We start from the raw sequence: 21,730 nt of genomic DNA, 5'->3' as shown, positions 1-21,730 counted from the left end.
TTACCCCAGGACTCAGGCCCCTGGAAGGAAGGGCGTGCTTTTCCCCAGAGAGGGGCCCAGAGACAGGATACGGGCATTTTGCTGTTGCTGTTCTGCCTATTTGGTTTCTGCTGTGTCAGAGGAGCCGCCTTGCTGCTGACTCATCTGCCTTGGGTTTGGCCTTAAAGGGACCAAAGTGAAGGGATCTACGTGCAGGGTATGTGCCTGCGAACTCTGGCTGCTACTAAAACCCTCCAGATTCTCTGGGACGTATTTAAGTCTCCTTTACTTCCACAGCTAAGGACAAAGAGCGGTGGCTGGGGTCAGAACAAAATGGAGTTGGGATTCACAGTGTTATCCCTGTACTATGGGGTCGGTCTTATGCGGACACAGACTAGGGCAAAAGTTCACTTCCTGAGGGGCCCACCAGTGTCTTCTGTCTTCTTCTCACTGTCTCTTTTCTCCCTTCTAGTTTCACCTCCTTTAACCTGTAAAGTTGGCCCCAGCTGCCTCCCACATGGAGCGGCCCCCTGGGAAGACCATGACAAATAAGGGTGGGGTGGAGGTTGGCAGAGTGGACGGTTTAGAAGGAAGTTCTGCGCCCAGACCAGCCCTGTCACCATGGCAGGAAGCCAGCTGGGCACGGGGCCAAAGTTGTAGCTAATAAGTCTTGCGTTTGTCCAGAGTCGTCTGTGCGCACATCCCTCGGAGTCTTTAGGAGGCCATGCAGCTAAGATGGTTAAAGTTCCTGGAAGTGTGATACTGGGGTTTTTTTCCCCAAGAGTGACGGAACTAGCAATAGCTTATACTTGATGGCAAATAAATTTATTGACCAAGCTCAGATCCAGACTGCTTTCCGAGTTAAATCAGGCAATTTGAGGGGAAGTCTGGAGTATGAGGGAGAGATGGGCCTGAAGACTCCATTCCAGAACTGGGAGGAAATTCCTCCTTTAGCTTTGAGCATCAATAGTGGGTCTGCTAGATATATTTAATATACTATACACATTTATGTACTTGTAACTACCCAATCTGTATGTAAGGGTCACATAAGTATATTTATATGCATAATATACAAAATATGCTTATATATTTTTATATGACTGTGTAGTTGTATATATGATTATATATGTCAATATACTTAAGTATAAATATAATAATGTGATATATGTGTATATATAAATGTGTGTGTGTGTATATATATACATAGATATTACTCTTGCCAAAGAGAGATATATATATGTAATCCTTATTTGCTCTTGATGTTATAATGACTTATAGTTCTATTTTTTTTTTATTTTGATTTGTCTCCTGTTGGTTTAATTCATTCTGTTGATGAAGACTTAGTTCAATTTTGGGCAAAAGGAAGCGTGCCTGACACTGGCTGTACTCTTTTAGCTGCATTAACTAAAGAGAATGATGCCCTTGGCTACAGCTGAGTCCTCTGAGAATGAATACCTGTCACTCAGAACCCTGGGATATTTTCTCTCTTTATTCTTACATCCTATATCCTCTATTTTATCAATAAGATTTCAACTAAAAGATAGGAGGGAATCTATTATAGTAAATGAAATATATATATATATATACACACATATATATATGCACACACACACTGTATACATATATGCATATATATAGTCATTACTTATTTAAATTTATGTGTGAACATTCATTCTCTTTTTACTCCCATAATGTCTGTGTACACTGTGTATATACGCATTCCTATATGTTACATGAGCATACATACTTATGTACACATTCCAGGATCTGCTGCTGGGTTATCTACCGTATGCATCACCCACAGCTTCATTCTGTCTGCTGCACAGATGGGCCCCAGGCCTTTAATAGCAGGATGAGCAGTCCAAGGCTGTGCTGAGCCGGGCTGGGCTGGACTTGGGCACAGAACAAGTGTGAATTAGATCTAGCTGTTTTTGATGCTGCGCAACTACCTTCCAAAATCCAACACCTATCATGGTTTAATTATCAACATGAGATTTTGAGTACCAGAAGGACACATGTCAGAGTGTGAGATTGTGAATTTGGGTGTGGCAGTGGTTGTGGGCAGGACTGCACAGTTTTTCTTTGCAATCTATTGAAGATTCTCTCATCTTTTTTTTTTTTTTAGTTCCTTGAGAAGATATATATCAAGAAGAAATGTAAATGTGAGTGTAATAAGACTTCTATAAAATAACTCAAGCATAGAAGAATCTTGGGAAGATAATTAGACAGATTTTGTTTACTATATACTTGGCTATTTCTCTCATTAAACATTAAACAAAATTTACAATGAGTGTCCCACCATGGATGTACAACTTTGACTTGGCAACATCCATAAATTTGATACTTAATACTTACAAACATTTCACAATGGCCTTCTGCTTCAGTTAATCAATATTTTATATATTTTATCAACTATGAGATCAATATTCACATATAATTTCTCACACCTTTGTAGCATTGTCAGCATTTCATAGCTATATCAGCCATGTGTAAAAAATAAATAAAACCATAAATAAAAGCAGAATTACTCTTTTGCATTTTCCCAAAGTATTATTTTCCCTGGTTTTGAGTGAATACCTCCTTTACTCTTTCTTTAGACTATAGTTTTCTTTCATTTTGAATTAAGCCTCCTGAGGTTTTCTTTTCTTTTTTAGGCACGTTAGTCTTTGTAATAAATGTGTACCCATAACATAAGATCATAGATTAGAAATTTAATGGAAACTCAAATTGACATATTTTTTAATTAGTTTTTAAAATTTTTTTTTATTAAAAATGTTAATAGTCAGAAAAATCAGAACATATAGACTAAAAAAGAGTGTGGAAAATACAAGTAATTCCTAGAGAATCCCCTATAACCACTCTTCACTGTGGAATGTATCCTTCTAGATATTTCTCTATGAAACCCAAGCTGAATAATTTAATCAAAAATGAATTTATTAATAGGATATGGGTCCCAAAGATTTGTCAGTTAGTGGATTTGTTTTCAAATACAAAATCTTTGGGTGATGACCTTTTGTCCTGTGGGTCTGTCATGATCCTATCTCAATAATCGTGTGCTGGACTGACTACATTGCAATTGGTGCTATAAATGAGTTTTTACTATACCCTCTATGAGGCCAGACACTTTAGGGTGATGGAGGACATAATAGAAGCAGTGAACCCTATAGTGTCAGCCCGCTCCTTATAATCAGTTTCTTAGTGAGAACCAGCGTTGGGTGGAATACCCGGTGTAGAATAAGCATTCAATAAGTCTATGAAAGTTGGTGTAGGCAGACGTTTGTTAAGCAGGAAAGCAAATCCAAGTCCAGAATAAGTTGCTATTCCACTAAGGCGACTTTCCCCAGACTCCCTTGATGTTTCAATTCATCACGCATGCCCACGTGTTTGGTAGACCATGGCAGCCACAAAAGGAGAGCTGCTCCTCCTGCAAACCCAGAGAAGGAGGCATTCAGTTCTACTAGGAAAGCTGGGGCAGGATTTTGGCACTCAGTTCCAGGGTTCTGACATTTAGGTGCTGAGCAGCTGGTGGTGTTAGCAGTGATGGTCTGGAGAGAATCCATTTCTTTCCCTGGCCGCATTGGTCCTGGCTTTGTTACATTCAAGCCTAATTCATATCAGGGACTCAAGTTTGGTTTTATTGCTGGACAACTAAATATTCAGCAGAAGCAGTAGCCAGATCAGCCTTGGTGAGGGTAGCCCCAAGTTGCTGAACCCGCGCATAGCCCGCATTTTTGCTTCCATGCCCACTTTGTTCATGAGATCACCGTGCAACATGGGAGAGCCTGGACAAAGAGTAGGCGACATGCAGAGGACAGGTCAGCCTCTTCATCTGACTATTGAGCGCTTCTTCTACAGCAGAGGCCCTTTGGTGGGTATTCCCAAAGAAGGAAATAGCCTCATGCTCTGGATTCATTCTGAGAGATCCCCTGTATGTCTCTTCTCCCATACATCCTTGTCACCAGCCCTGCGTTCTTGATCCTTCCAGGTCTCTGGCTGCTCAGCTAAACCATCAGCTACTGACCATTAATTGGTGACAGATGCACCTCAGACCGTTTTTCCTTTCAGACAAAGTGGGCTACAGGGTACAATGCTTAAAATTCTGCCTACTGGAAAATTCTCCTTCCTATTGATTTTCAGGGCCCCCCTGGAGTTGGGCTATAGTGCTGTGGCAGTCCACTTGTGGCTGGTGCCATCATATTGTGCAGGTTGTCTCTTCAATCACCTGGACTTAGAGAATAACTCTAGGTCAGATGGACAGGCTGAGGCAGAACGGTAGTTGGTAGGAGTGGGCACACCGTGCAATTTGTTGTGACTTCAATGTCTGCTCAAGTCCAGTTATATAGAAAACTTCCACTTGATCATGAGAAGCAAAATAACTTGCTAATTAAACATGTGGACTTTGGAGCCAGAGGGCCTGGATTCAAACCAAGCTCTGCTTCTTACGAGTTATAAGATATGAGGCAAATTGCTTATTGCCTGTCTGCTTCAGTTTTCTCTTCTAAAGTAGGGATAACAGCAATAATAACAATTCTCCCAGCGTTGCGGTGAGGATTGAAGGAAATGTTACAAGTAAAGTCCTTAGAACAGAGCCCGGCACATTGTGCACACACACTCGATGTCAGCTCACTTTATGGTTTGGTGGATCAAATAACCTCCAGTTCACGAAGGGCAGCCGTCGCTTAGTTACCTCACGTCTCATGATCAGGCTGCTGTATTTACCAGTGCCAAGCAACAAACCAAGACTGCTTTCTCAAAAAGAGAAGAGTTTTATGCCACAGAGTTCATGGCTTGGCTGCAAAACCCTGGGGGCCCTGATTCGCCCGTCTGGATGTGCCAGAGCTCCATTCAGCAGCCCGGTCTGTCACAGGTGCTTCAAGCATGTTGGATTCACTGGATCAGATGGCAGAGTTTCCCTGACCAGCTAAAAGCCTTCTCCTGCTTCAAGCTGCACTCTAAGCTGGCAACTTCTCAGATTGCTGAAGAAATGAGCTGAAACAGCACATCTAAATCCGGCCTCCAAAATTCAAAGAGAACTGCAACTAGTACACCATTATACATTATTTCCAGCACCCAGACAGAATAGATGTAAATAAGCTCAAGAGCATAGAACTAATAAAAAGTTGTTAATAACTAGGAAGTGATAAGTTTTCGTTTTTATTACCTTTTGTTTTAATATAGTTTATTGAACTGTAAGTATATTTAAGTTTTAATAATGACTGTGTTTGCCAACCAGCTCACTAAATTCCTGAAAATCTAAAAATTGGCTTTTGTGAGCTGTTACAAACTGTCTCTAGCACATTATTGATGGTAGGATTCATGGCAATGAGGGATATTAGTGAGGAAGAATGAAGAGAATTGGCTACCCCAACGTCCTGCCAGGTCATTTCCACGAAAGTTGTTACAGAGTCTTCATGCAAGATGGGAAAAGCCTCCTCACACAGGGGAGCAGGGAGAATTTCTCTGACAAGGAAGGCTGCATTAGTTTGGGTGTGCCAAGGAGCAGATGGTGAAACGGGATTAGATGTTCAAGAGATTTACTGGGGGAGGGAAGAGAAGAACATAGGGAGAGCCTTTAGATTACGAGCATGTGTGATCCCTGTGGAAGGAGAGAGGGAAGGAAGGAGGATTGGGTAGAAGAAACTTGAACTGCAGCACAATTCAAATAAAGGTTTGGCCAGGCCAATGGGGAGTCCTCAAGTCAAAGTTGCCAAGAGGAGGAGTTGCATCTTGCCAGATTGGGCCTGCTTGGTACTTCTGTGTGGTCAGTCATTGGCTGGGAGCAGCCTAAGAGAGTATGGCCTCAGTGTGAGGGGGGAAGATCCAGGGGGACACAGCTGGGTCAATTATAACCAGCCAGTTATACTCCCTGCAGCAGGAGGGTATTTCCATAGGGTTGGGAGTTTAGGGAACTTGAAGCCATCTGCATCTTCCCTTATGTTCACATTCCAGCAATCAGGGTCTCAATTTTTCCTGGTCAATGCTCCATCTTCACATAAGAGATCTGGCAAAGCTGCGCATTCAAATGAGATTTAAATTCAGCAAATAACAGGGTTTTTGTTCATTTGTTTGTTTTCTCTTTCTTTCTCAGTCCAATACCTGCAAGACATGAGATACCTTTAGAAAATTCCAAAGAGTCCCTGATTTTGGGAGTCTGTGTTGGTTTAAAAAAATGTCCACAAATTATTTGATACTCCTCTCTTCAGAATGTGGTATCTAACCCTTTCCCCTTCAGTGTGGGCAGTACCTAGACTTGATTTTAAGGAACAGAATGTGGGAGAAGTGATGAGGTACGATTTCTGACACTAAATCATAAAAGACATCATGGCTTCCTCCTTGTTCTCAGTTGGATCATTTTCTCTGGGAGAGACTAGCTGCCATGTTGTGAGGACACTCAAGCTGCCTGTGGAAAGGTCCACGTGGTATGGAACTGAAGTCTTCTGCAAACAGCCCTGAGAATAAGTCATCTTGGAAGAGGATCCTCCAGCCCCTTTTAAGCCTTCAGATGAGACTGCAACCCCTGCTGACATCCTGACTGCAACCAGAGAAGAGATCCTGAGCCAGAACCACCCAGCGAAGTTGCTTCTGAATTCCCGACCCATAAAAATGAATCTAATGTTTGTTATTTCAAACTCTTTTGTTTATGGATTATTTGCTATGCAGCAATAGATAGATAGTATGGGTTTTGGTGCCTGGAAGTGGGATGCTGCTATAATAAGAACCTAAAATGTGGAAGGGAACAGGAGAAGTGGGTAGTGGGTTGAAGCTAGAAGAACTTTGAGGAGAGTGTTAGTGAAAGCTTGAAGAACCTTGAAGAAACTGTTAGCAGAAGCCTCATGGATTTTGAGGAGCCTGTGGGTGAAGGCTTGCAGGAAAATGAGGAAAATGCTATTGGAAATTGGGAGAAATGGTCTCCTTGTTATGTAATAGCAGGAAGTTTAGCTACACTTTCACCTGAAATAACAAGGAAAGTAGAAAAGGTGCCGAATGAACTGGGTAATGTAACTAAGGGTATTTTCATACCGATTATTGAAGGTACTGCCTTGTTTCTTCTTCTTTTTTTTTTTTTGTCTTTTTTTTTTGAGGAAGATTAGCCCTGAGCTAACATCTGCCACCAATCCTCCTCTTTTTGCTGAGGAAGACTGGCCCTGAGCTCACATCCATGCTCATCTTACCCCACTTTATATGTGGGACACCTGCCACAGCATGGCTTGCCAAGTAGTGCCATGTCTGCACCCGGGATCCGAACCGGCGAACCCCAGGCTGCCAAAGAACATTTGAACTTAACCGCTGTGCCACCGGGCCAGCCCCTGGTTTCTTCTTGCTGCTTATAGTAAAATGCAAGAGGAGATAGGTAAACGAAAAGACGGACAGTTAAAGGAACCAGAGCTAATGGTTTTGAAAATTCCTAGCCTCTCAGATGACAAATGATGTTTAAATTAAGAAATAATTTGTAGCAAAGATCTAATTCAAATGACACATAAAAGGACACTTCCAGGAAAACATGGTCTAAAGATGAATCCAAGGATTTAATTGTTAATTCTCTTTTTAAGACCTCAGAAAGATCAAAGGTGATGCCTCAGAGTACCATTCAGTCAGACAAAAGTCCTACTAAAAATTTCAAAGTGTGCCTCACAGATTCTCTTAATCAAACAGTAGAGCTTCTAAAAAACTGAAGGATATTGTTCTTCAGCAGAATCTCAAGATAGAGAAGGGCTTTACTTGAAGAGATTGTGGGTTTGGCTTTTGAATAATGTTATGGACCCAATAAGATTCACAGGCGAACTGCAAAGTTTTTTGAAGAGTTGTATTGGCATAAACACTGCCAGCTTGGACCAAAAGAGGGAGTCTTGTAAGGGGATGTGTACTTTGCATATGAGATGGATGTAAATAATTTATGGCTGGAGGACAGATTGTGCTTGTCTTAAAATATGTCCACAAATTCCTCGATACTCTTTCCTTCAAAAGGTGGAGTTTAATGCTGCTCTTCCTGAGTGCGGACTGTACTTACCTGCTTACTTCTAATGAACAGAATGGGTGATCTCCAAGACTAGGCCATATAAGGCATTGTTCTTCCTCCTGCTTTCCCTCAGACCACATGCTCTAGGGCAGAGTTTCTCAACCTCAGCACTATCGGTATTTGGGACAGGGTTATTCTTTGTTGTAAGGGGCTGTCCTGTGCCTTGTAGGATGTTTAGTAGCATCCCTGGTCTTTACTCACTCAAAATTCCCAGAAACTGACTTGCTGTGTCAAAGGGTATATACGTATGTACAGACACACACACACACACAGTTGCTTATTTATTCTCTTTTGTTTTTTAAGGCTTTGGATATATAGTGCCAGATTATCCTTCAAAAAGTCTGTATCTTTTCCCACTTTCGCAGGTTGAATATGAATACCTTTTCCTTAGCATCTTTGCAAACATTGTTTTGTCTTAAAAAAAAAAAACACTTTGCAAATTTAATAGAAAAAAATTGGTATCTTGTTTTAATACATATTTCTTTTATTATTGGTGACGTTGACCAATAAGGTCAAGATCATTCCGAGAGAGCCGATCATGCCCATTTAAGAAATGATTTGGGTCTGTTGTATTTCTCCGTGCTTTAGCCCATTTTCCTCCTGGGACGTGAGCAATGCTGCACTCAGGGAACCTATTTTCTTGTGGACAGGGAACCTTGTGGACAGGACAGGCAGGACTGCACATTCTGGGTGCAGAGCTAGAGAAGGCCTGCTTTCCTCAATACCACGCAGGTGCCCAGTATGTGAAATTCCTCCATTAGAAATCCATTCTTTTAGGGCCAGCCCTGGTGGCCTGGGGTTAAGTTTGGCATGCTCTGCTTTGGCAGCCCAGGTTTGGTTCCAGGTGCAGACCTATACCATTTATGTGTCAGTGGCCATGCTGTGGTGGTGGCTCACATGCACAAAGAGGAAGATTGGCAGTGAATGTTAGCTCAGGATGAATCTTCCTCAGCAAAACAAAAAAGAAAAGAAAAGAAATCCATTCTTTTAGTTTGTTCTCCCTCTAGATTTACTTTAGACTATCAAGCAAATTCACTCTAAGGGATTGGTGACACATTAACTTTCTTTTTGACACATGTTAACAGACAATGATGCTTACTGTGCCATTGTCGGGCAGGTGGATAGGATCAGGAAGCAGTTAAAGAATAACACCGAAAAGAGGAAGAAGACAAGAAACAAGATAATGGGCACCCCCTACTTTGCCCTCAGCTTGGTTTGGCTTAGGTCTGTCCTTTTCTACTTTACCTCACTCTCTCCCAAGAAGATGACTGTCAATTCTTTAGAAGAAATTTTTTCTGGATATTTACCGCCTATATTTGGGTAATACGTTATAGTGCTTCGCCATTCTTGATATTCACTCATTCATTCATTCATTCATTCAATAGATACAGAGTTTAAGCCTCTATTATGTAGGATTCTAGGTACTCTATAGGACACTATGAAAAACCTATAAATTCCCTGCCCTCATGAGCTTATACTCCAGTGAGGGAAACACCACTAACAGGTAATAAAAGAAGAGTGGTGCGCAATATAACAACCAATGAGGGGCTGGATGAGAACACAGGTGGCGGGCCCACTGGGCATGGTGGCGAGGCCACAGCTTTGCATAGGGAGGTAGGAGAAGACCTCTCGGAGAAGAATTTTGACCACGTTCTTTTCAGTAACAGTTTGCACCTGGTGGGTACGGGGAGTCTTTTGATCCTCAATTATTTGAATTGTTTCCACTTGGGTGAAGAGTTGGTGTGTGTGGCATGGCCTGCCACGACTGATTCGATGAAGCAGAGAGAGCTGACCGTGCCTGCTGCTCTTCCCCTTTGCGTGTGCGAGACCTGCTACCCCTGCTCTGGATGCTCCCGACACCGCCCTCAAATGGTTTTCTTCCCTTGTCTGATCCCCTCCCTTCCTTCCTCCTTGGATTTCTCTTTAAACCTTCCAGATCTGAGTTAAGCTCACTCCTCAGTCTCCTTGCTACTTAAAGTGAGGCCCACAGACAAGCAGCATCAGTATCAACTTTGGCAGCTTACTAGAAAAGCAGAATCCCGGGCACCCCCCAGACCTGCTGGATAGGAATTCGCACTCAGCAACATCTCCAATGCTCCGTCTGCACATCTCAGTTTGAGAAGCCCTAGTTCGGTGCCATTATCCTCACCGGTCTGTGTAAGGCCCTTCTCTGGCTGTTTATTTGTTCATTCCCCTTTATTCCAATGCCCATTCCTATCCTTTCGCCCACCAAAGACACTCTGTTTGATCTGCTTAAGAATTGGCCTTAAATTTGCATGTATCTTTGAGGCCTAAGTAGTCATTTGAGTGTACATGTATTTTCAATTTACACAAATGTTATTGTACTAGAAATCTCATTGTTTCTTACCTTTCCGTCACCATTATGTACTTAAGATTTAATTATGTTGCTGTGTGTAGATGTAGTTCATGGTTCTAACACCCACCATGTCTCACTTAGGTATTTCCCCATGATGGGTGGTCTTGAATTACCATTGCCCCAAATAACACTGTGGTGTGTCCCCTTACAGTCTTGTGCAAAATTTTCTCTAGTTTACACACGTTCAAGAGTGAGATTGCTGGGTCGTGGGGTATGCGTATCTGTAATTTCACGAAATTCTTCTAGATTGTTCTCCGGATTGTTTGCATTGTTTACTCTCCCACCAGCAGCATCACATCTTCTTTCTAATATTTGCCTTTCTGATGGATGTAAAATGGTGTAATCACATTGTTTTAATTTGCATTTATCTGGTTTCTGCACCTTTTTGCTAGCCACTCATTTATTCAACCAAAAATTACTGTGAGTGCTATGTTCCAGGCGGTGCTCTAGGCACCAGGAAAAGCGTACCCTGTCCATTCTATACAATCTCATGTCTTTTTTTCTTTTTGTCAATGTGTAGGAGTTCATTGTATACCTACATATTAATCCCTTCTCAGTTTTGGGGTTTTTTTGAGGAAGACTGGCCCTGAGCTAACATCCATGACAATCTTCCTCTACTTTATACGTGGCGTGCCGCCACAGCATGGCTTAATGAGCAGTGTGTAGGTCCACTCCCAGGATCTGAACCCGTGAACCTCAGGCTGCTGAAGCAGAGTGTGTGAACTTAACTACTATGCCACCGGGCCGGCCCCCCCTTCTCAGTTTTTTTTTTTTTTAAAGATTTTTTTTTTTCCTTTTTCTCCCCAAAGCCCCCCGGTACATAGTTGTATATTCTTCGTTGTGGGTCCTTCTAGTTGTGGCATGTGGGACGCTGCCTCAGCGTGGTTTGATGAGCAGTGCCATGTCTGCGCCCAGGATTCGAACCAACGAAACACTGGTCTGCCTGCAGTGGAGCACGCAAACTTAACCACTCGGCCACCGGGCCAGCCCCAAAAAACTGCAGCTGGTTTTTTTTTTTTTTTTTTTTTTGAGGAAGATGAGCCCTGAACTAACATTTGCTACCAATCCTCCTCTTTTGCTAAGGAGGACTGGCCCTGAGCTAACATCCGTGCCCATCTTCGTCTATTTTATATGTGGGATGCCTGCCACAGCATGGCTTGCCACACAGTGCCATGTCCGCACCTGGGACCCGAACCGGCGAACCCTGGGCCCCTGAAGCGGAACGTGTGCACTTAACTGCTGCGCCACCGGGCTGCCCCCCGCCCCCCCTCAGTTTTAACAACACAGAAATCTACTCCAGGTCTGACTCTATCTACCACCATTGACTGTGGCATTCTTCCTTGACCAGATAGCCTTATTTGGGGGTGTCAAGAAATTTTTTGGCCTCGTATGTTATGCAATATCCCAGGGATAGTCTCCTGGATTTTGTTCTATTAGCTTTGTAGTTTTACCATTTACATTTAGGACTGTATTTCCTCTGGAGTCCATCATTTTATGTGATACAAAGTAGTAATCTAACTTTATTTTTCTCTAACAGTCGGCTAGTTCTCCCAACACAGATTTTCCTTTTCTCTACGGGTTTCATCATTTAGCATAAGAGATCCCAGCCTTGAGTCTATTCTGGAACTAAGATGAGTCAGAGGTTTGCAAACAGTTGCAATTAGAAAATGTCTCTGTGAAATCTGAGGCTGGGCAGCTCCAATGTGACTGCTGTGCAGAAAGGCTGCCTTGTGGTTAATGTTACGTGGAGTAGCAGGAGCCAGAGGCTTGACAGCAACGGACAGGTGCTGGTGGCGGTGAGGGCTGGTGGAGACAGGAACTGCCAATCAAGAGCAAGGCCGAAATTCACCGTAAACGTTGAAATACTACCAGAGGGGTTCTCCGCTGTCACACATCCAAATTTGCAGACTCACTTCTAAATTTTATGCTTTGCAATTTGGACCTGATTTAATAGCTGTTGGACCCAGTGTAGCTGGCATTGCAAGCATGAGTCCTGGGAGGTCAGAATACTAGGTTCAAATTCCAGCTTGGTCACTCATCAGCTGTGTGACCTTGGGCAGATTACTTCTCTCAGGGCTTTACATGAGCTAATCCTTACAAATCACTTAGCCTAGCGCCAGTATATATTAGGTATTCAGTGAACAAGGATAGTAAAAAGATCTATTAAATAATAGACTCCACATTCCAGGGAATACAAAGAATAAACAAACTCAGGCCCTAAAGGAATTTATAATCTAGTATGGGGAGGAGATAAACTACAAAAATAATTACACCATAAGAGAAAACCTCATATTTTGCACTAAGAGAGTTATACCATGTAGTCAAATTTCAAAGAATAGAATGATGTATCAAATTGGGGGCTGGGGGCTGGGGAGTGGGCTGGGGGGCTGGGGAAAAGTTTCAAGGGAGGAGGTGGCTCTTAGGAAATGTCTAGACCAATGACTGAAGGTTCCAGAGGGAGAGTCCTGGTGGCTGGAGGGCAGATGAATGGTAGGAGAAAGGCCTGGAGAGGTCTTTGGGCTGTGTCATAGAGGCCTGGAAGGCTAAAATGGGGTTAATTTAATCTGGTAGACAGAAGAGTTGCCTGCTCAGGACTCCTCTCAGGACGATGATGTTAAGACTGGTTGCAGAGTGCATCGCAGCCAGCGGGGAGGGAGGTGCAGAGATGAATTAGGAAGCCATTGCAGTTGTCTAGGCAGAGCAAGGTAGGGTCTGAATGGGGGCGAGGGCTCTGGGAATGACAGGGCAGGGAGCAGCGTGACTGAAGAATCAACAGGACTCCAGGAGGGAGAGGTCTCCCAGTGGTTAGTTCCTAGCTCCTTTGCTTTCCTTAAAACCTCAATGAGATTTCCTTTTTCTCATTTGGATGATAGCCTCACTCCCTGACTCCTTTGTACCTCAAAATGTTTCTTATGTTCATTCCTTTCTTTTTTCATGCCTGTCTCCTCTCCTTCTTTCCAGTGGTGTCCTTGACGCGCCGCTCCCTCCTTCCTTATGGATTCCCATGAAGTGCCTCCTCTCCTCCTCACATCTTCAGTTGAGGTCTCACCGGCTCTCTCCTGCTTACGAATGTGCCCAGGCCTCTCTCGGTCTGAAAGAACTTCCCTTGGGCCTTGTTCTATTCTTAAGCCATACTTCAATTTCTCTCCTACCTGTTCCTCCAGATTTCTCGAGAGAGGGCTGACTCAGTGTTGGACTCCACAGCCTTCACGCCTCAGCCTCCCAAAATTGAACTCCCACCCCACAAACACTGCAGTCACAGACGACCTCTTGTATGTCAAATCCGACCATTTTGTCTCAGTCCTCCATCCACTTAAACTCTGCTGAGCGACACCTCCGTCCCGCCTCCCCACCACCTTGCACTGCTTTCTGTCCCTGACTTTGGAAACAAGTCCTGATTCTCTGTTCCCTAGCTCTTCCTTCCCACTCTCTTTAATCCCCCAGCCCTGCAAACAGAGCTGCTTTTCTTTGATTTGTCCTTATCCCTCTGCACCAGGAGTGAACAATCTTTTCTTGCATGAAGTTAAAGAAAAAAAGCCCATATATAACTTTAAAATATCATCCATATCTGTATCTATTTATACTCTATTTAATAGAATAATAATCAATTAGAAAATGGGCACTACGTTATGGCCCCTTAGACATAACATCAAGATATCATTGCCACATAAGCAGCAATGTGGAGGCAGCTTTCCAATCTTTCTTCTTAAAATTACCCCGAGGGCTCAGGTTCAGCTCATTCTTGACTTCCCTTTGGAAAATTTGTGTCTACTACGATTTAATTGCCACCTCTCTTTAAGAACTTTCCGATATCTCCAGCCCTGACCTCTTCTTAAACTACAGACCCCCAGTTCCAACTTCCCACCAGTGCCTAAAATGCAGCTCATCCCAGCAGAACGCATCATCTTCCTCCCTCATCCCTACCAAGTGTGCTTCCCTTTTTGTTCCCATCTTCTTAGGCTCAAAGTCTATATAGAGGCAAAGAACATCATTTTGCAATGGTATAGTGATAAACACACTACTTGACAAAACAGTAACACCTACATTGTGTTAAAAAACGCATATAGAATCTACATGAAGATGACAGTAATGCTCCAGACTGGGAATGTACAGAGCTTTCAATTCAATTATTCCACCCGTACCTTTTAGGGGACCACTCTGGGAATCTTCTAGGTGCTGGGAATTCAGCAGAGAACAAAGGACAAGAAACCCTGCTTTCATATAGTTTACATTCTAAAGAGAAGAAAGAGAAATTAAACAGCACAAATTCATGGGTGATACAGTGTATTAGAAGTGGTGCCCTCAGGGCTGGCCCCGTGGCGCAGTGGTTAAGTGCGCACGTTCCGCTTCGGCGGCCCGGGGTTCACCGGCTCGGATCCTGGGTGCCGACATGGCACAGCTTGGCAAGCCATGCTGTGGTAGGCGTCCCACATATAAAGTAGAGGAAGACGAGCACAGATGTTAGCTCAGGGCCAGTCTTCCTCAGCAAAAAGAGGAGGATTGGCAGCAGGTGTTAGTTTAGGGCTAATCTTCCTCAAAAAAAAAAAAGAAGAAGAAGAAGAAGTGATGCCCTAAATGCTAAGGAGACAAATGAAGGAGAAGGGCAGAGGAAGTAGGCGGCTGGAATTAAAATTGGGATTATCAGGGAAGGCCTCACAGGGCAGATTGCACCTGTGCAAAGACCTGAAGAGGGCGAGGGAGAGGATAGATATCTGGATGGATATCTGCAGGAAGGATGAGTCTAGGCCGGAAGCCAGTGTGGCTGGAGGAGGGAGAGACGGAGAAGAGCTCAGAGAGGGCCCCGGAGACAGACCCTGCAGGGTCTTCAAGGATTCACCATGAGATGAAGAACAGCTGGAGAGTCTTGAGCAGAGGCATGGAGGAAGGAAGTGTTTTCACAGGATCGCTCTGACTGCTGCTCTGAAAGTAGCCTGTAGGTGCTCAAGGGTGGGAGCACAAAGAACAGTGGGAGGCGACTGCAAAAATCCAGGTGAGAGATGATGGTGGCAGATGGGGGTGGCACTTGCTGTGGAGAGAAGCAGAATTCTGAATATATTTTGAAGAAAGAGTGGCAGAATTTTCTACTGCCTCCTGAGAGAGGGGTAAAAAACGGGGAGTCAAGAAAGACTCCAAGTTGTTTTTTCAGTAGTGGGAAAGGATGCGGTCGCTGTTTCCCAAGATGAGGAAGACAAGGCAAGGAGCAGGTCTGGGCAGGAAGATCCGGAGTTGAGTGAGTTGGGTTTGAGACGTTATTAACAGCCTCCTGGAGGAGATGCCCAGTTGGTGGTTTCCTCCCCCACATTCCCTCCCTTATAGTTGTAGGGGTTGTGACCTGTACCAAGGCACCACCAGTCCTCCAGGAACTCCACTGGCCGAGCCTTGCACCTCGTCAGGGAATTCTGTCTGCTCGAGAATCCGGCACATTTGTACGATTTGTTTTACCAGAGGGAGCCATTTCGGTAATTATTCCAAGGCAGATATTTGCCAGTTGTGGCCTTAGCAGTTAGATGTAGGAGAGTGTAGTTCAAGGGAAAGGCTCACTCTGCAGATACAAATGTGGGAATCATTAGCTTGAAATTGGTATGTAAAACCATCAATTTACAGAGAAATGTGTATAATTCTTAGCTCACAGGGTTGTTGTTGTCTGAGGATCAAATTAAATGCATACATTAAACACTTGGCACACAGACAACGTTTAACAAAGAGGGTTGCTATTTTTATTAATAAACCGTAGGAGCTTGTCCCCGGGCAACATCCAGTCCAGTCCAGACAGGAGGGCGCGCATTTTGCAACAACCCCTAAAAGAGGTCGAGGAAGATGACTGGCATTAATAGATGGATGTGTCTCAGTCCGATCCTCCCATTTTACAGGCGGGGAGGCGGAGGCTGGGGGTGACTCAGCGCAGCTAACTGGCAGCCGAATGGAGCTTCCATTAGGGGTCCAGACCCGCGCCCGCGGTGTTCCCCGCCTACCCCACCCCACCCCACCCCACCCGGCGGTGCCACCTCTCCAGCCCGAGCCCCCGGCCCGCGCGTCTCGACGCACGTTGGCCTCTTCCGTGTCTAAGTTCCTGGAGGCTCTAGCTGGCCACGCTGCTGCTGAGTGTCTATGGGGAGGAGGCGTCGAGGGGCCCGGCGCAGGCTGAGGCCAGGCTGGCCCTTGCACGCCCTGGAGCTACAAGGAAAGGCGGCGGGGCAGGAGGGAATTTGCGCGCGATAGCTGTGCGCACTTGGGCTCTTTACGCGTGCGGGACACACGTGGAACGGGACACTCGTGGAACGGGGCACCCCGTGCACTCGGCCGCCGGAGACTGGCGGGGTCGGAAATGGAAAATATTGGAAAAGGAAGGCGTTCGAGTCTGCGCCCTGCCGGGAGCCTGAGGCTGCAGCTGCGGGGCGGGGAGCGGGGCGGGGCTGGGAAAGTTGAGTATTAGTCGCGGAGGGCTGGGCTCCACGCGGCAGCGCCCGCCGCCGGGGACCGTAAAAGGCTGGAGCGGACGGGGTAGGTGTGGCTCTGCCTGCGTGACCTGAGTCCCTGTCCCGATCGCCGTGGTCTCCCGCCGAAGCGGCCTCTCAGCCATGGGCGCCGTGTGGTCTGCCTTGCTGGTCGGAGGGGGTCTGGCCGGGGCGCTTTTTATTTGGCTGCTGCGGGACACGGGAAAGGAGGGGGACGCGGAGCAGGAGAAGGACGCCTCTCCTGGGGAGGCTGCGGCTGCGGGAGGCGATCAGGGTGGCGGCGGCGGCCTGAGCCCTGGACCTTCCAAGCGGGAGTTGGTCACCAAACCAGGTATTCTTCCTCCCCGCGTGTCGAGGGCACATCTGCCAGGGCGCTTTGAAGTTCACCGAGGGAGGAAACCCCACCTGGAGCTTTCCTAGCGGCCCATTCCCGCAGACTAGCTTCCCCTGGCCGGAGCGGGACCCTCCCCACGCCCTGCATTTCCCCCGGCTGGTGCGCACGCGCCCGGCAGGTTTCTCGCCCTCCGCGGAGGCCCTGGAGGTGCCCTGGCTGATCGTCCAGGGGCCGCGCTCTGCGCTCGGCGCCGCCGTGAGGACCTGCCCCTGCGCCCAGGGGGATGGGCTCCTCCACTCGGCTGCGCTTGGTGCAGTGCGGGCGCCTGCAGCGGCGGCGCCCCTTCCGGGCCTTCGGAAAGGAGTGCTTCGTTTTAGGGGGATCCTACAACCCTCCTCAGTCTCTGACCGAGCAGGGACACTTTCTCAGCCCCAGTCCCATAGCCTCATGTCCTCCCATGCCTCACCCCATGGAAGAGCTGGGTTTGGGAACATCCGTGCTGTGAGCACCTCCCGCTATCTGGATGCTTCTGTCGGGAAGGCAAAGTTCAGGTTGGACTCTGGCCATTAAGGCCTTGGCTGCAGCCCAGAGGCTGTAAGCTGGCTGCCCATTTCAGAGCTGCGGGCCCTCCCCCATGCTTACCTCGTACAGCGTGGGCAGCGCGGGGCTGTCTAACCCCCGGGAAAGGGACGCGCTTCGTAGGGGACCCAACTCCGAAGAGTAGAATTGACGTCTAGGTTTAAAACTACACTTTAGAGACTGTATGCTGGGCAAAGTAAGAGGACTGGTGGAAAACCTTCCCTTCCAGGGCTCCCCCCTTAGCCAGCTGTCCGTGCCTGGACTCCAGCCTAACGGAGAAAATGGCATCTGTGAACTTTATTTTTAGTGGAGTGGTGTTCGTGTTCAGCCGCTTGAAAATCTGCCCTGTGCCTTTCCCCGATTGGTTCGGACGAGCAGACAGATCATTCATCTTTTTCTGAAAGCCAGCCTCCTGTTTTAGGTTGAAAGTTTGGGAATTCGGAGTAATGTTTGTCTCACTTCCAACCCCACCATTAAAAAGATACGAAATTCAACAAGACCCTCTCCCCTAAATAAAAAACAAAAGCCCCATCTGTGTGATTGTAAAATTCTGGAGATTTCCATCTTGTAGGGAGCTATCTGGATTACCAATGAGGAGGCCAAGAAGGAAAATGAGCCTTTAGGGAGCATGGATTGTGAACTTTAAGGACATTTTTTCTTTGAGTACAATGGGAGGGGATGTAAAGAGCCTATGTTTTGTCTGAGAGGTTCCTGAAGCACATGGGGCTGGCAAGGAGAAACCAGCCCCCTCCCCGCACCCTCACTCCCAGCTCTTGCCCAGTGCTGCCCTGCTGTCCCCCAGGGACAGCTGCTGCTCATCTGCCCGCATCCGTGAGAGCTGACCCCTGGTTCCCAGGAGTATCAATGTACTCTTCTGTTTTGTAGGGTAGCCATGCAGCTCTTCACCCTCCAGGCTGGACTTTTTTTTTTTTTTTTGGTGAGGAAGATCGGCCGTGAGCTAATATCTGTGCCAATCTTCCTCTATTTTTTTTTGTATGTGGGATGCCCCCACAGCATGGCTGATGAGTGGAGTAGGCCCATGCCCGGGATCTCAAACTGTGAACCAGGGCTGCCAAAGTGGAACATGTGGAACTTTAACCGGCCGTGCAGCCGGCCCCCTGGATGTTTTTTGATAGGGGCCAAACAATTTGACTTGGTTGCGTGCCAGTATGGCCTAGACTACAAAGAACAAGAACGGTGACAGGGTTACACGTCTGCCTCTCCACCCTGCCGCTTCCTTTACACTCTTTGCTGGTACATTGACACTTCTGGATCAAAAAGGTTGGATATACATGTGTATTCTCAGAGCACAGTGTTGGTGCAGTTAGTGTCTAAACTAGGTAATTAAGTACTTGATTTTAATAGAAACGAATTTTGTGATCTGTGGACAGTGATAGTCTTCAATAATTAAATTTTCTCAGTCTAACCTGTTTTTCTCACATGAACTGCCTAACACTATTACATTTTTCCTTTTGTCTTTTAGAGCATCTGCAAGAAAGCAATGGATGTTTGATTTCAGAGACCAAAGGCCCTGGCAGCCTGCAGGCAGCAGCATGCAGACGGCAGAGTCCTTCGGGAGAAGATGGTGACTGTCTCAGTCCAAGAGACCATGTTCCTTCTGGACAGTTTCCAGAGACAGAATCTCTAACTACATCTGAGACTGGGCACTCCAAGGGTTACTCAAGAAATGAGAGGTTTGAATCTCCTAGAGAAGAACGGGGATTTCAAAAAGGACAAGAGACGCCTGCTAAAGCAGCTCCATGTTTTGCAGGGAAGTTGCCTTCTAGCAACCTGGTCACGGACAGAGCTAAAGAAGATGTGAGCCGTGCGCAGCTGGACCATCAGACCCCGGCTGACCACGAGGACTGGGAAATGGTGTCCAGGCACTCATCTTGGGGAGATGTTGGTTTGGGTGGCAGTCTTAAGGCTCCAGTGTTAAACCCAAATCAAGGAATGGACTATGGCAGAAGCACTCTTGTGGATGCAAGAGGTCAGGAAATGGATGTGAAACAAAAAAGGGTAGTAGCAATGTCTTCAGAGTCTCGGCAAGTTAGTGTCAGGTTCCAGGTCCATTATGTAACAAGTACTGGTGTGCAGTTCATTGCAGTCACTGGAGACCATGAGAGTCTTGGGAGATGGAACACTTACATCCCACTCCAGGGTAGCAAGGATGGGTTCTGGTCTCACTCAGTGTCCCTGCCAGCAGATACAGTGGTGGAATGGAAGTTTGTGGTGGTAGAGAATGGAGAAGTTACCCGCTGGGAAGAATGCAGCAATAGGTTCCTAGAGACTGGCCATGAAGATAAAGTGGTTCACAAGTGGTGGGGGATTCCCTGACTCAGTTTGCAAAGCACTGGAGAGGCTGTTGCAGAATGTGGAAGAGGCTAAGGCTGCGGAGCACTTGAATAACTTAAAATAAAAGAAGTGTAACCCCAAATTTAGCCATCAGAGTTGTTTCAAATTTGCTAGTGGCTTTTGTCTAATGTGTAGAAATATATATCATAGATAATACTTCCAGTGAGCATGGACTTTTTTTCCTGTGGCCTTGATGGATGGATTTATGCTGATCCATTATTACTTTAGGGCTTGGTCCTGTTGGGGAGTAACTTGGCTAAGTTTCAGGTGTGGACTGGTCAGGGAGCACAGAAACGAACCAGTTGCACAGGGTTCAAGCTTGAGCCTTTGGGTGATTCTTCAACCAAGGGGGTGAAACAAGCCTCCTTCAAAGAGAGCTGATTTCCTATTGGTACAGCTGGAGAAACGCTCTCTTTACTACATGCACACTTTCTATTTAAAAATAGTTAACACCATATGGAACTGTGATCAGAAAACATCTGGTCACTGGATGTGATTAGCAAGGATATGAGGTAAGGCATTAAAAGTTCCCAATGTTTTCCACTTGATTTTACCTGCCAGGTATGGTTTGAAGGTAGCAGGTATGTCTTTGTCTTAACGATTAAGAGCTGAATCAGAGTCGGTCATCAGGAACAGCCCACGAGGAATGGAAGGAGAATGGGGTTAAGGTGTGTGCTGAGTGAGGTGGCCTGAGTGGTACCTGCTGGAGGCTGGCAGGTGTGGGTTCAGCCTGATGGCAGGGAGGGACACACACATCATTTACTCGAGGGGCTTTCATAGGACGTTCTCCGCACTGCCCCTCCCCTCTCACCCCAGGTCTGACTGACAGGTGGACTGTCCCATAGCAATCGTCTCACCCTCTCCCCTCCCCTTTCATCCCAATGGCTCTCCTGGGTAACAAAATTCTAACAGGACAGTGATAGAGAAGTACAGCTTTGCTCTGAGAAGAAATAAACATTTAAACTTTGTTATTATAACTGAACAAATAATAAAACCTGAGTTTTAATATCTTTATTAAATGTCTGAATTGTCTAAATCTTAGCACCATAATAGCTTAGATGTAAAATACTAATATTTTCCTCCACTAATAACAGACACATAGAAAAAAGCAAACATCAAGAAAAGAAGTTTCAGAATATTTCTTTTAAAACTTTACCTTTGTTTGGAGGGGTATGATGCATGCCTGTACTTGAAAATTAATTCTTAAATGTTAAAACAACTTTTACTAAGTGTAACATCTTTTGGCAAAACAATGTTTAATCCTGGTTACAGATAGTCTTTGTTGAAAAGAGCATAGATCCAACCGAAATTAGTGTTAGAAAGTGCTTAAAAGAGCTGTGTTTGACAGTTTTTGGCTCCTAGCACCTTTATGTTAAATCCACGTATATGACTGCTTCATACTGAATTTTCTTTCCTACCAGTGAGGACTTCAGAAGGCATTCACTATTTCTGCACAGAATGCCCAAGCATTTTTATTATGTAAAACTAAAGGTAAATTTACAATTAAAATATCTCCAGAGTTCTATAACTAGCCATTTTATCGTTACCTGATGAAATAAATTTTTCAGTAAAGCAGATTGATGTAAAAGATACATATTAAACTTTATATTTTTAAAAATCATTATTTGAAATTA

The 21,730-nt window shown here is 45.5% G+C and overlaps 2 protein-coding genes across 4 annotated transcripts in view; both read left to right on the top strand.

Annotated features, from left to right (window-relative positions):
• The window catches only part of FAM47E (family with sequence similarity 47 member E), a 30,611-nt gene extending 24,169 nt beyond the window's left edge, over positions 1-6,442 (top strand). For all 3 annotated transcript variants that reach the window (XM_046655933.1, XM_046655935.1, XM_046655932.1), the window contains 2 exons: positions 2,105-2,141; positions 6,323-6,442. In XM_046655933.1, coding sequence (XP_046511889.1) covers positions 2,105-2,141; positions 6,323-6,432 — 147 coding nt within the window. In that variant the 3' untranslated portion in view covers positions 6,433-6,442. The remainder of the gene's footprint in view (positions 1-2,104; positions 2,142-6,322) is intronic.
• Positions 6,443-16,860: 10,418 nt separating this feature from the next.
• Positions 16,861-21,110, top strand: STBD1 (starch binding domain 1). Its single transcript, XM_046657521.1, has 2 exons — positions 16,861-17,159; positions 19,225-21,110. Exons 1-2 carry the CDS (start codon positions 16,952-16,954, stop codon positions 20,076-20,078), a joined length of 1,062 nt encoding a protein of 353 aa, XP_046513477.1. The 5' UTR covers positions 16,861-16,951; the 3' UTR covers positions 20,079-21,110.
• The last annotated feature ends 620 nt before the right edge of the window (positions 21,111-21,730 follow it).

Source organism: Equus quagga, chromosome 3 (assembly GCF_021613505.1).
Source record: "Equus quagga isolate Etosha38 chromosome 3, UCLA_HA_Equagga_1.0, whole genome shotgun sequence".
Lineage (NCBI taxonomy): Eukaryota > Metazoa > Chordata > Mammalia > Perissodactyla > Equidae > Equus > Equus quagga.
This window is presented reverse-complemented; position numbering and strand designations above follow the sequence as displayed.